Source organism: Peromyscus maniculatus, chromosome 9 (assembly GCF_049852395.1).
Source record: "Peromyscus maniculatus bairdii isolate BWxNUB_F1_BW_parent chromosome 9, HU_Pman_BW_mat_3.1, whole genome shotgun sequence".
Classification (NCBI taxonomy): domain Eukaryota; kingdom Metazoa; phylum Chordata; class Mammalia; order Rodentia; family Cricetidae; genus Peromyscus; species Peromyscus maniculatus.
The window spans coordinates 1,230,360-1,244,590 of NC_134860.1; the positions used below are offsets into that span (position 1 = coordinate 1,230,360).

The 14,231-nt window shown below is 36.7% G+C and overlaps 2 protein-coding genes across 18 annotated transcripts in view; one reads left to right on the plus strand and one right to left on the minus strand.

Moving 5' to 3' along the window:
- Tasor (transcription activation suppressor) overlaps window positions 1–14,231 on the plus strand; it is a 75,718-nt gene that overhangs the window by 49,238 nt on the left and 12,249 nt on the right. For 4 of the 11 annotated variants that reach the window (XR_013042137.1, XR_013042139.1, XM_076544107.1 and 1 more), the window contains 5 exons: window positions 2,575–2,697; window positions 3,501–3,660; window positions 4,519–4,627; window positions 7,920–8,098; window positions 8,247–8,411. Coding sequence is in view for 7 of the 11 variants with exons in the window: in XM_076544107.1 (XP_076400222.1) it covers window positions 2,575–2,697; window positions 3,501–3,660; window positions 4,519–4,627; window positions 7,920–8,098; window positions 8,247–8,411 (736 nt within the window). In the remaining 4 variants the exon portion in view is untranslated. Of the gene's footprint in view, window positions 1–2,574; window positions 2,698–3,500; window positions 3,661–4,518; window positions 4,628–7,919; window positions 8,099–8,246; window positions 8,412–8,988; window positions 11,844–14,231 lie in introns of those variants that run through there. The other 7 variants (XM_076544105.1, XM_076544106.1, XM_076544111.1 and 4 more) reach the window with 3 other exon arrangements.
- Ccdc66 (coiled-coil domain containing 66) overlaps window positions 10,840–14,231 on the minus strand; it is a 29,398-nt gene continuing 26,006 nt past the window's right edge. For all 7 annotated transcript variants that reach the window (XM_076544113.1, XM_006981475.4, XM_076544114.1 and 4 more), the window contains 4 exons: window positions 13,431–13,471; window positions 12,381–12,634; window positions 11,943–12,067; window positions 10,840–11,035 (listed from right to left, as the gene is read on the minus strand). In XM_076544113.1, the coding sequence (XP_076400228.1) occupies window positions 10,949–11,035; window positions 11,943–12,067; window positions 12,381–12,634; window positions 13,431–13,471 (507 nt within the window). In that variant the 3' untranslated portion in view covers window positions 10,840–10,948. The remainder of the gene's footprint in view (window positions 11,036–11,942; window positions 12,068–12,380; window positions 12,635–13,430; window positions 13,472–14,231) is intronic.

The following is a 14,231-nucleotide window of genomic DNA, read 5'->3' on the forward strand; positions in this document are numbered from 1 at the left end:
ACTCAGTGGTCTGAAATCTATAAAATAAAATTGAATTTTAAAGGTGGCCATAATATAGTTTCTGAATTTAGTAATTCATAATTGAATAAAATAGGAGTGCATTGAACTAAACATAGAATCTATGATCTCAACATTGTACATGTCAGAATCTTTTTTTGTATAATTAAGTGCCTGGAGCTGCAGCTCAATTAGCATGTGTCAAACCCAGAGTTTGACACCCGCCCCCACCCCCTGCTGTGATGGGGTAGGAAGAAGCCTCTGGTCATACTGCAGATTTACTTGATTCTGAGATTAGCTTAAAAAAAAAAAAACTTAGGTGTTTTTATTTTATTATTATTTTTGGAGGGTAGTAAAGTGCACATACGGAGTTTCTAGGACAACTTATATCAGATGGAAACAGCTGTCCAGAACGGGCATAGTGATACATTCATGTGTCTATTCTTGATGTCCTGACCACTGTCAGCTTTTAATGATTAAAAAACTTAGTGGTCTACAAAGCTGTAGAATACCATTTCAGGTATTTGATCTGGGGGTTTTGAAGTAACTGCTTGTTCCCATTTGTGGAATTTATTTATTGTAACTGGAGTTTCTGTATGTCTTGTTAGAGGAAGCAGAGGGACTATAAATGACTTAAAACATTAAATAGTTCAGAAACTCAGTATTAATAACAAATGCATAATCCATTTATCTTCATAAGGTATCTCTTGTTAGCTTGTTTGATGTGGTATCCCAAGTAAGAAGAACATTGAAATGGAAAAGGATGCCTAGCACTGTTGTGCTTTCCTTACGTTTTCTTAGGAGGGTGAAAAGAGATTTGGGTGCATCTTGGTCCTCTGCAATTAACTGTCACAACTCTAGAAACACATTTCTAACACAGAACTCTCGAAATAGCTGCATGTTGGTGTAGTACTAGGCAAGAGAGTTAAGTTGAACACAATGTAATTTTCCCTTTTAAAAAATGGATTGGTAAATACCCGTGTGACATCTGTATTGAAGAGATAGGAAATAGAATTCTCTATGAGTGGTGCTTTGAATTATAGCATAAATTATTATCATTATTTACATAGAATAAGACTTCTCTCTTTCAAGTCTTGTAGAAAATTAGGTTGGAACATTATTTTTTATTAGTTTTTTTTTTTAGGCAGGGTTTCACTATGTAGTCCTGGCTGTCCTGGAACTCATGTGTAGACCAAGGAAGGTGGCCTCAAACTCAGATAGAGATCCACCAGACCCTGCTTTATGAGTGCTGTTTCAGTGGAAATTTTCTTGCTAAAGCTTAGGGTAAAAGGCCATTAATAATTTAAAGTTCTAAATATTTCTGAAATCAGACTGTTTTGTTACTATATCAATTATGCAGTAGTATCCAGAATAATATGAATTTTGAAGTTAGAATTAAGAGCTGTAAAAAGGGGGCTGGTGAAATGTGGTTAAGAGCACTGGCTCTTCTTTCAGAGGTCCTGAGTTCAATTCCCAGCAACCACATAGTGGCTCACAGCTATTTATAATGGGATCTGATTCCCTCTTCTGGTGTGCATGAAGACAGGTCACTCATACATAAAATAAATATTAAAAAAAATGTAAAAAGAGCACAGTCGGCCTGGCAGTGGTGGCGCATGCCTTTAATCCCAGCACTTGGAGGCAGAGCCAGGCAGATCCCTGAGTTCAAGGCCAGCCTGGTCTACAGAGCAAGTTCCAGGACAGGCACCAAAACCTACACAATGAAACCCTGTCTCAAAAGACAAAATAATAACAACAACAAAAAAAAAAAGCACAGTCACCAATGATCCTGTCAGATAATTTAGCTTTTCATATTAGTAAACTACAAGGTACTTTGAGATCTTTCTAAAAACTTCACAGTTGAAGGCAAAATCATTGTGGAAAATGCTGTCTGTCTTGACAAGTGGTAGTCCTTGTCAAGAAGGGTTTTGATTATGCTATCTGACCAGCTCTGCTAATGTACAGAAAATTAATCTCTTGTCTTTGGAATGAAGAGTGTCACCTCAGGATCATGCAGTTTGTTTCAGGGTTTGGCCAGCAAGCAAGCAAAGTGCCAGGGAGCTCATCAAGGATTAACTACTTGTGTCCTGTGAAAAGGTAGTGCTGTATTTGAAGATGGAAACTTGACAGAAAGGGCCAAATTAGTATGCAAATATCACTGCTCCTACTAAAGATATCACATGAATTATTTTTGAGTTGTTTTGGATTAAATAATCTTCAGTGGTCATGCACATGCTCTGAAGGGAAGTATTTCTGGTAATACTGTCACAGATCACTAAGAGCCAGCCTAAGGAAAGGAAAGGGGAAACAAGGGAGTGGCTAGGACCATGCCCTGGGTTTACAGTAATAAAAGTAAGTGGGCCAAGAATCTGACTAACCCATTGTTCTAACAGCAATTTAGCTTTAGTATGCTTTCTTCAAACTGTAAGAGTGGATATGATGAGCTCCCCAGTCTTCTAAAGTTAAAGTTCATAGTGTCTTAGGTAAAGCTTATCAGCTTATGTTTCATTTTTCATATGGAAATTGATGTTTGCTAAAAAGTTTGTTAATATTGACTTAGTTGTTTTTCTTTGACAGGAGTATCTTACCAAATTAGGCAATACAGAATGTCACCCAGATCAGTTTTTGGAAAGAAGATCAACCTTAGATAAACTATTGATTATTATTCAAAATGAAGACATTGCAGATTTCATTCACAAGGTAGACTATTAAGTCCAGTTCACTAATTTGTTTTCTAAAACTACCTCATTGTTAAATCTTATTCTGAGAACAAAGCTTTTGTTTTAAAATGAAGGTAAAACTTAAGTACCTGTCCAAGAGCCAGCTTATGAGAATTGTATATGTGAAGGAGTTGGATGTTATGAATTTTCCATTAATAGATGTGCTGGATTCTTGAATGCAGAAGGGAGGGGCATTCTGCTAACTCTCCATACTGTTATCTATATATGAATTTCTAGATAAAACTTTGCCATGAATCCCCATTCACCTTGGATTTAGCAGTAGCTTGTCCTGGTCTTAGGAGGCTGCCTCGAGTCAGCCTTTGATCACTGTCCTAGCACCATAGGTTCTCCTCCCAGCCCAATTTTTCATTTTTTTTGGGCAGTATCCTGTGTAGCCTAGACTGGTTCAAACTATGTAGCCCAGGCTGGCCTCCTAATCCTCCTTCCTCCTTATCTCAGGTAGGATGACAGATGGATGCCACCACACCTGGCTCCTAGTTTTGAGTTCTAGCTGTTTATAGGTTTAGAGATACATTAGCATTTTATCCATTTTGTGTTTCAGCCTAATGTAAACTTCTTTTTCCTTAGTGTTCTGTTCATAAATATTGGTTTATATTGGGAAGTAATACTTAAAATATTAATTTTGTGACTTTCCACAGGCAGTGATGAGCAATAGAGTATTTTTTTTTAAACTTTATTCTTAGGTTATTCTATACTTAAATATAAATATATTTATTTGTTCATTTATCCATCCTATTTCCGGTTTTGTTTTTTATTTAACAGGTACCTGGCTTGGTGACTTTAAAGAAGCTCCCATGTGTTAGTTTTGCTGGTGTTGATAGCCTAGATGATGTTAAAAATCATACATACAATGAGTTATTTGTGTCCGGTGGCTTTATTGTGTCTGATGAATCAATTCTAAATCCAGAGGTTGTCACAATTGGTAAGAATGAGTGTGTTGTTTTGTTTTTGTTTTTGTTTGTTTTGTTTTTTCAAGACAGGGTTTCTCTGTGTAGCTTTGCGCCTTTCCTGGAACTCACTTGATAGCCCAGGCTGGCCTCGAACTCACAGAGATCTGCCTGGCTCTGCCTCCCGAGTGCTGGGATTAAAGGCGTGCGCCACCACAGCCCGGCCAAAGAAGGAGTGTGTTATTTTTAGCATGTTATTTCTGGGTTTTGGTTGCCCTAGGTTTTCAGGGAAAATTTAAACTAAGGGGTTAAAAAATGTATTATCACCAGGTGGTGGCAGCGCAGGCCTTTAAGTCCCATCACTTGGGAGGCACAGTCAGGAGGATCTCTGTGAGTTCCGAGGCCAGCCTGGGCTACAGAGTGAGTTCCAGGACAGGCACAAAGCTATACAGAGAAACCCTGTCTCGAAAATAAACAAATAAATAAAGTATTATCTATTGTGTCATTTGCAGCTTTTGCCACCTTAGTTTTCTTCTCCATTCTTTATAGGTTTAGAGATACATTAGCATTTATCCATTGTGTGTTTCAGCCTAATGTAAACACACACACACACACACACACACACACACACACACACACACACACACACACACACACACACACCCTGCTATGACACTTGGACTACTTCAGTGGTGGTATCTTATTGGGTATTTGTTTTGTTTGTGTTTTAAGGTTATAAGGAGTTCCCTTTTCCCTCAGAGTAAGATGATAAATATATGGTACATTGAAAATAGATGTATATAAATATGAATAAGCACTTCATACAAAATGTAGGCATGGCATAGACTGTTTAATACTGACTTTAAAAATCTGAATTTCATTGTCTGTAACAGAGAGCCTGAAAAATTTTTTGACATTCCTTGAAGAACTTAGTACTCCAGAAGGGAAATGGCAATGGAAAATCCACTGTAAATTCCAGAAGAAACTGAAGGAATTGGGCAGGTAAGACACAGAAAATTTTGAATAATTGTTGTTTTAACATTGTTCTCAAAAAACCTTTTTCCTTTTTGTGGTTTGTAGATTATGAAGTTTTCATGTATGTCAACAGACAATAAATGTGTGTAGATACTGAATTATTCCATTCTCTTTAAAGAAGTGGTATTCTTGTTGACATAGACGATTTGGTAAAATTCTCATAGTATATAAAGGTAGAATTGATTTAATCTGCTTGTGGATCTGCATAATCACAAAAATCAGAAATTTTCTTATTTTTTTGTGATGCTAGATTTGAGGCACATGTTGAGCTACATTTCAGCCTTTTAGAAATAAATTAATTTACTCTGATAATATCATACACCATTTTACATACACACAATGTATTTTGGTCATATCTACTCCTTAACCAAACCAACTCTTCCCAGGCCTCTCCATTTTAACATATCCTCTCAAGTTTATGTCTTTTTTCCTTTATAACCCAGAGTTCAATTACTGTTGCCCACATACTGCTTTTTTATTAGGCTGCCCACTGGAGCATATGCATCTTATCAGGGCCCACACTTCATTGAAGAAAAATGACCCTTCCTTCCCAGACCCCTATCAACTGCCAGTAGTTAGTTCTTTAGCTAGGGGTGGGGCCTCAGAAAGTAACACCTACACATGCTGGAGTTTGGCTGGCTTGATTCCCTGCAAGTCTTGGGTAGGCAGCCCCAGCTGTTGTGCATTCTTGAATGCACCAGCCCTGTTCAAGTCCAAAAGGCAATTTTCAGCAGCACGCCACAACATCTGGCTCTTAGGATATTCCTGCTCCCTGTTTTACATAGGTCCCCAAGCCTTAGGGAAAAGGGTTGTGATATAGATGACACATTTAAAGCCATTTAAAAACTGATCTGTGAGCCGGGTGGTGTTGGCGAACGCTTTTAATCCTGGCATTCGGAAGGCATAGCTATGTGGATCTGTGAGTTGCCTGGTCTACAGAGTGAGATGCAAGACAGGCACCAAAGTTACACAGAGAAACCCTGTCTCGAAAACAAAACAAAAAATTTTATCTGTATTTGCAGTCTAAGTCAAACCCTGTCCCAAGTTAATTACTTCAGGTAACTAATCAAATAGTCAAAGATTGATCTCTTTCTGACAGGGTTCAATTAGAACACTGTTTTATAATATGGATATTCGTGTTGTTTCTAGCATGTCTGGAAATTACTTTCTTGGAGTACTAGTTACTTAAGAAGCTCCATGAACAGTATGGTAAATTTGAGATGCTGTGTCTTGTTAGTAGAGTGTCTTTATAATGTAATTAATTACACATTAGAGGATTTTTACCAGCTAGAATTTCCTAAATGTGAGTCTATAGAATTTTGTGTGTGGAGCCATGTACATGTTGGAGTACACTGAACTGTGCATTCATGACAGGGTCTCTCCCTGAACTAAAAGCTCACCGAATATCAATTACACTTTGCTGGGGAGCTCTCATGAACTGCCAATCTTTGCTCCTCATGAACTGCCAATCTTTGCTCCTCATGCTGGCATTGTAGATATATCCAGCTGTGTGGGTTCTGGGGATGTGAATCAGGTCCTCATGTCTGCAAGCCTTTTTTCCCCCCCCAGTTCCCATTTCTTTTTTTTTTTTTTTCCTTCAAACTGTATGGCCGTGGCAGGCTTCTTGCTAACTGTTCTTATATCTTAAATTAACCCATTTCTATAAATTTATACTTTGCCACGTGGCTGGTGGCTTACCGGCGTCTTTACATGCTGCTTCTCCTGGCGGTGGCTGCAGTGTCTCCTTCCTGTTTCCCCAATTCTCCTCTCTCTTTGTCCCGCCTATACTTCCTGCCTGGTCACTGGCCATCAGTGTTTTATTTATATAGAGTGATATCCACAGCACTTCCCCTTTCTTCTTTTTTTAAAAAGGTTTTAACTTTAACATGGTAAAATTACATATAACAAAACAATTATCGAGCAAGAATTACAGTTACAATATTAAAGAAGATGTCCTATCTATCTTATATTTGTGAGTTTAAGGTTTTATATCTAACTTATCTTTTATCATAACTGAGGAAATTACAACTATCTAGTCTTTAACCATATCAAAGACCTGAGAAGGAACATAATGGTACCTGAGAAATGGTAGATGGATGCAAGCAACTTTCAGGAATCTTGCAAGGGTAGACCAAGACAGCTGGCAGCCTAGACAGTCACCTAATGTTTCTCAGCATTGTTGGTGCATTCAAATTGGCTACAGGCCTAGAGTATCTGACAGACCATTTTCAGAAGCAGGAATTCTGAAAGACCATCTTACCCTGTCTTGGCAGAGTACAGTCAGTCCCCAATTTTTATAAGTTAATTTTGCCCTCTTTGATTTAGGCTAGGCCTTTTGCTGTATGTAACTCCAGCTAGCCTGCTATTCACTTTGTAGACCAGGCTGGCCTTAAACTCATGGGCAGTCCTTTTGCCTCTGCCTCCAAAGTATTGGGATTATAAGCATACACCACCAAAACTAGTTCTAGATCACAGGTCTTTTGATTACTGTAACACCTATTGACATTCTCTGACAGTCTTCAGAAAATTCAGGGTTAAATAATTTTAGTGTTTGGCTATGTACAGTAGTTAAAATTTTTTTTGAGACAGTCTCACTATATATAATTCAGAATGGCTTCAAACTCAGTCTTCCTTCCTTAGCATCTTGAATGCTATAATTTAAAAAGTTGTAACACACCTGGCTAATACTGAACTTTTTTAGACTTACTCATTTTCACAGCCTATGAAATAAACAAAAGGTAAGTCTTAAGTTCATATGTAATGTATCCAAAGGTGTATCTCCAGTTTTTACCTTGAAGCTTAAATAAATAAATAAATAAATAAATAAATAAATAGCTTAAAAGCCACATGTTAGGAAGAATTATACTGTATTTGTCTATGAGACAAGGTAGCCTAGGCTATCCACCTCCTGAAATGCTGCAATTATAGACATGCCACTGTGCCCATCTTTTTAGTTCTTTAATGTCTCTAACGTTTAAGATTAATAAAACTAAGAATAATTAAATAAATAGAATGGCTGGTTCAGGTTTTAGTCTAACTGCATTACAAGATCCCTCCCAAAAAAACATGCTTGTCAGATGCACAGTTCTTTTTTCCTTCCCCCCTAAACCAGCATTCTTATATCAAACAGTAAGCTCAACAGCTTGTTGTATTTATTAGTTTTCCTCAGTTGAGAAGTACTTCTAATTAACTGAAGAGTTTTCCATGGTGAATTTTAAAATGCCAATATCTAGGTACTGAACTCTGCTTAATCTTACAGATTGAATACTAAAGCTCTGAGTCTGCTGTCTCTTCTAAATGTATATCAGAAGAAACATCTGGTTGAGATTTTGTCATATCACACTTGTGATTCACAAACTCGAAATGCTCCAGAAATGGACTGCCTTATCAGGCTTCAGGCTCAGAACATACAGCAGCGACACATAGTCTTTCTAACAGGTAGGAACATGCTCTTGCTGAAATAATAGTGAGTGAAATAATTTCAGGGGGCTGGAGTAGGTGTTAAATTATAATTCTGAATATATGATGGAAAGCATTTTGTTGACAGCAGGTATCAGTTTATGTACATTTTCTTTTTTTAATTTAGAGAAGACTATCAAGATGGTTTCCAGTTATACAGATAATGGAATTGTAGTTGCAACTGCTGAAGACTTTATGCAAAACTTTAAAAGTCTTGTGGGATATCATAACTCAGTCACAGAAGAAAGTCTTCCGCTGCTTGGTGCTATTGAGAATCTTGAGTCACAGTCAGGTAACTTTTTAGTAGTTTTTGTTTTCTTTAGGTGAGGTAGAATGAGGAATGGTTTTGTTTATCCAATAGTAAAATGTTTATTGACACCATTTACCTCAGTGTCAATAATAGACATCACTGTAGGGCTTAGTTTATACAAGATGTGCTCATTTATTATACTGTAGTCAGCACAAGTTGTTAGTATAGACTGTGTAATTCATTCATCTAGTCTGAATGGCACATACTTAGAGGATTAATTTTCCCTCTGAGTGTATATAAGCTGTATTGCCTGCTGTTTGCTGTTAGTTTTTATTAAGGCAGGCAGATAGAGGGATTGTTGGGCTACAAAAGGTCTTCAGATAGATGTGCTAGTTTAATTACAGGTCGTGAGGGTAACTTACCTTCAGTCTTCTGTGAGATGGCCTCTGCTTGGTTCCAGATTTTAAAATAAAAGCTGTTCTTAAATTATTTTTGGTGAAAAGCAGAGATGACTGAGCATTCAGTAGAGCTAACCAGTTTAGTAATTCAGTGAAGCTACATGTCAGAAGTTTTATTTTATATTTGTCTTATGAAATACTGAATTACCGTATAACTTTAGATGCTGTTTTGACATTAACCCCTTTGGAGCTGGGAGTTGGGGTTTCCCAACATTAAACGTGAACACATTTCGCAGAAGCTTTTAGCATCGGATTATCTGGACACTCACACCTAGTGTGAGTGTTGTGACTAAGTGAACTTGTGGCAGAAGACCAAGCTTTAAGGGATTGTGGACTTTGCAGATCCTGACGCACTATGTTGTGTGAGTAGTGTAAATTTTACAAACTAAACAAATTGTGTATTTCAATAGAGGAGGGCTTTTTGTTTTTTAAATGTAGCTCTTTTAGAAAACGGTGAAAAGGATGAAGAGGATATGTCTCTGGATTCAGGGGATGAAATCTCACATATAGAAGTATTCAGCAGTTTTCATTCAGAAATATTGGCGAGAGAGACCAAAGGATCAAGTGGAACAGATCAAAAACAGAATATTCAAATTGAATTGCAGTCATGTCTTGACGTGCAAAAAAGTTTATTAGAAGATAAGACTTACCAAATTGATTGTGAAGAGAGAGCTCCTATTGATAGAGTATGCTCTGAAGGAGAGAACAGCAATTCAGCCGAACAAGATTCATATAGCAACGGTCAGGCTTATCAAAATCAATTAAAAATGTCCCATCAGTTTAGTCATTTTAATGTTCTCACTCATCAGACGTTTCTGGGGACACCATATGCCCTTTCATCAACTCAGTCTCAAGAAAATGAAAATTACTTTATATCTGCTTACAAAAACTTGGATATAGAGAAATCTCCATTAAGTTAAGGATGTGTCCAAAGATAAATTACAGTAAAACCCCCACCAACACCCCCCCCCCCAAAAAATAGGTTGTTGTGGACTTTTTCCAGTTTTTTAAAAGTGTGAATTGATGATTTGAAAACAAATTTCCTAACCTTTATGAAATGTTTTTTTCTTTCCCACTTAAAATCATGATGGCCTGTAACATTTGAAGCATCTGAAAATTGAAATAAATATATTTTTTGGACATACTGTAATCAAATTATCTCATGTTGGCACCTTTCAGTTTTACATTTGTTACTTGTACTTGGGCTTCAAATTGAAGTCTGTTTTATATGTAAAATTTGATGTTTATAAAAGAATGGTAAATAGTAATGACTTTCTTTAATGTCAGATGATAACTAATTTTGCTGAAATGTCAATTATTTATTTTGAGTAAAGCTTTTGTATAGTGTTTTTACACAGGTATAAGCCAGCAGTGTCAATATTTATAGATTTTGGCTCAGTACCTCAAGCTATACCTAACAGTGCAGTTGCACTTTAGGTAGTAAACCTGTGTCTATAATATCAAGTAGCGTTTTCTTAGGTTTAGCTGTGTAAAAATTTAGCTTCACTTAAATTTTAGTCAGTCTTTGAGATCCTTGATAAGTACTGTATTGTGTGATCCTATAGCCAATCAAATGAACGTTTATAATGGGCCTTCTGTTTTCAGTGGCAGTGAATAATTTGGAACAGATCTTTGAGGTGGAATTAATTAGAACTAGTTAGGCACTTTAGTGCTATACTAAATCTATATACAAAAACCTGTATGGTGGAGATAAGTTTCAAGCCCGTATGTAACTTAACATCTCTTGCTCACTGTTATTAATGCTAACGTCAATGCTGTGAAAACTGGGGCATCTCTACCTTTAATATAGTGAAAACAAGAAAAACCACAGGATTCTAAAATGAATTTGAGTTATTTTAGTAAGAGTCTAGCTCAGTGTGTTAATAGTACTTCTCACGCCCTAAAAGAACCTCTTACAGAACAAACAAGCAACAATGTTAACAGGTCAGGGATCTCCAGACTCTATTATGGTAAGTAGAAAGTACTTTTACACCCTAGTATAACAGAGATCATTTTTTTAAACTATAAACTGTTTTATTATATTTAAAAAATACAGCATTTCACTACATAATGAAGTTTTTCATTGGGTGCTTGAATAATGCAGTTGAGTGGTGAGCACATTTAAAATGAAGAACTAAAATTATCTTCTTGGTTTGCAGTTAAGGGTATGAGATTCGTTTCCAACTCCTTTTGTTTCTGGAGAAGACCCTGCAATCACATTGATAGTTTAGTGAAGGTGTATAGCCAACTTAAATACAAGATAGAGAAAAATTATTGAGCTCAGAATGGAATTGTTATTGGACATAGCTCAAGTTTCATCTTTTTTTTTAGTAATTCTTATAGTGGACCTCCTTGTTTAGGTGTTACCTATCTAGAGTATTTTCTACTATACAAACAGGGATGATTGCTTTAAAAAAAAAAATTACTGCAACTGTGGATTTCAAATGAAAGCCATTCTCAAGTGCTCTTAATATCATGAGAAGACACGAGGGTCGTCTGAAACAGTGTAAGGGTTAGGATGAAGTGTGAACGTCACACTCCTTTCTCTTGTTCCTTTGGGAGAGTTACCAAGGTTTAGTCACATGCTCAAACTGTATGTAAGCAGAGGTAGCACTTAAAGAATACAAGTAAATGGGTCTGAGTAGTTTTCTAGTTTTAGATAGAATAATAAAGGATAAGCAACACATGAGCGAAATTCTTCTCAAATACACTCAAATACAGTTTAATAGGCCCCTGCATAGGTTTCAGCACATTATAGGGTTGGGTTTTTTTTGCCTGTATAAAAGGTTATGCAAAAATCACAGGGATGGGGAAAAGTGGTGAATAGCTCCGTGTATATAATTTCATTCTTTGAACAGATCTATTCTGTTCTAAACTTTAAAAAAAAAGAATGGACCATATTGGTTAAAATTCACTAAAGCATAATTGTGTATTTGTTTCTTTGGTTTTGGCACTTTATTGTGTTTTGATGTTTAAATGTACATATTTTTAAATAAAAATTGTCATAATATCCAAACTGTCTCAGGACTTTCATTCTTAGGATGCAAACACTGCCACCATATAGAGAGAACAAGCATCTAAACATCTAAATAGTTACTTGGTGAAAAGCTCATACCTGTCTTAATTCTGAAAGCCCCTTAAGGATAGCTTGCTGTCGATCCCTGTTTTTCACCAATCTAGGATTAAGAAGTGGATCCTTGGTATGGTCAGAGTCAAATAGCTCTTGTTGTTGCTCACAATCTGAAGGATAGAGATAAAGATAAGGTTTAAAACAGTTAAGCAAATTACTAACAGCTGTAGTGTGTTAAATCTTTCATAGACTAACTAATGTTGAAGCATTTAGGGTTGGGAGTTTATTAAGTTATGTGTGTGCATGTGAGTACTGGTGCCTGTGGAAGCTGAAAGGCTTGAATCACCCTGGTGTTGGAATTGTTAGGTAGCACCATGCCATCTAATGTGGGTGCTAGGAACCAAACTTCTGAAAGAACAATATAGGCACTTTTTACCACTGAACTATCTCTAGCCCCTCATCTTCAAATGCTACTTAACTTACCATGAGATTTTTGGTATTGGTTGTCCTGGGTTGAAGGCCTAGACAAGGGTGCATCCGGATCAAGATAATAGATCTCATTTGTTCGAACGTAGGGAATGAAATGAGATGTCTCAGACAGCTCATCTGATAATTTAGTTTGACCATCTCCTAAGGTCAGATTCTCTTTTTCATAGTCACTGTTTTTTAGTGGTAAGTGTGATGAATTAGTCTGAGTTTGTTGAGTTCTACTCTTTACTGCTGGTGATGACTGAAACCTATCAAAAAACAAAAACCCAAACTTTAATAAGAAATTGCATGTTTTAGAACTAGTCATAGATGGCTGTGAGTCACTATGTGGGCGTTGAGAAATGAACCTAGATCCTCTGGAAGAGCAGCAAAACAGGCTGTGCTTTTAACTGCTGAGCCATCATCTCTTTGGCCCCTAGAAACTGCTTGTTTTCAATACATCTAACCACACTGCAGTTCATCTAAGATGTGTCTGGTCTACCTTAAGGAATACTAGATACAACAATCTAAGGTCTGTAATTTTTTTCATAAAATAGTACAATGGAGATACATGGCGGGGGTATTTAATTTAAATTGTTAGATTCTAAGAGTCTTGTTGGTTGATTTACTATGAAATTATACCTGTGTTATCTGAACTAAAGTTAGTGTTAAGCTCAAATTGTGAGACAAGTCTAAAACCAGTTTGGTTATGCACACAGATGAATAAAAAAATTTAAGCAGCCTAAACTTCCACCTAATGAAATGGATTTTTTTTTAAAATGCTGGTTTTAACCAATCTATTTCCCTATCCAATTTATCCAAACTAAATGCCTATTCCAGTGTTGATAGACATGGAAAAGTCAAACCTGCTTAGGTCCAGTCCAGCTAAAAACCACTCTATATTAAACATTTACCAAATCAATGAAAGCCAGCTACACCTCTTTCCTATCCTATCCTTTCCTATCCTGCCTTTATCTGCACATGGAATTGTCATCCAGATTTTGAATGGGTATTTTGTTTCCCACACAAAAAAGCACTAAGTAGCTAAGGAAGTAATATACATACCTTTCTTTAATAACTGAAGGAGTTTTCAGAGGTTCTTCTACCTAAAAGATGGATAACACAAGCAAACAGAGTGACATTTTCACGTCTCCAGATACTTCTAAAACACTGTATATGTGCATGCATGCATGTGTACAGTGTGTGCATGCAAATCAGAAGACAATTTTTACTTCTGTCCTAGTAACACGGGCCTCAGTCTCAGGTCCTCAGGCTCTTGTAGCAGGCACCTTGACCTGCTGAGCTTTCTCACCAACTTCTCGGACATGCTTAAATGAACTGGGCATACTTAAATAAGAGTACTGTATGTGATACAGTATAGGACCAGTCCAGTAATTCCTTTCTACATGGACAGTATATATGAGTTTTATTGTTTTAATAAAATCTCAGTATTCTAATTCACAAAAAGTTCATACAGCTACTTTGAGGAAGGCACTCTAAAACACTTCATCAGCCCAAAACTACATCTAAGTCAGGAGGACCATTCTGGAGCTTTGTTTAGGTTTCAGTGTTTGTTTGTTTTTTTTTTTTTTTTCTTTCTTGTGTTTTCTGAGAAGGGTCTCTAGATCTTCCTGTGTAGACCAGGCTGGCTTCAAACTCCCTAGCTGCCTCCAGAGTGCTGGAATTAAAGACATGCCCCATCACACCTGGCTCTGTTAAGGGTTATACTCACTACCATGATTTTATTCACTTGTCCACTACAAAAAAACAAAACAAAACTTTGTATCTTCACTCAGAATTCATGTATCCTGCCTACATTCCATCCTTTAATTACCTATTATTTCTTCGGACTCCTAAATTGTATAC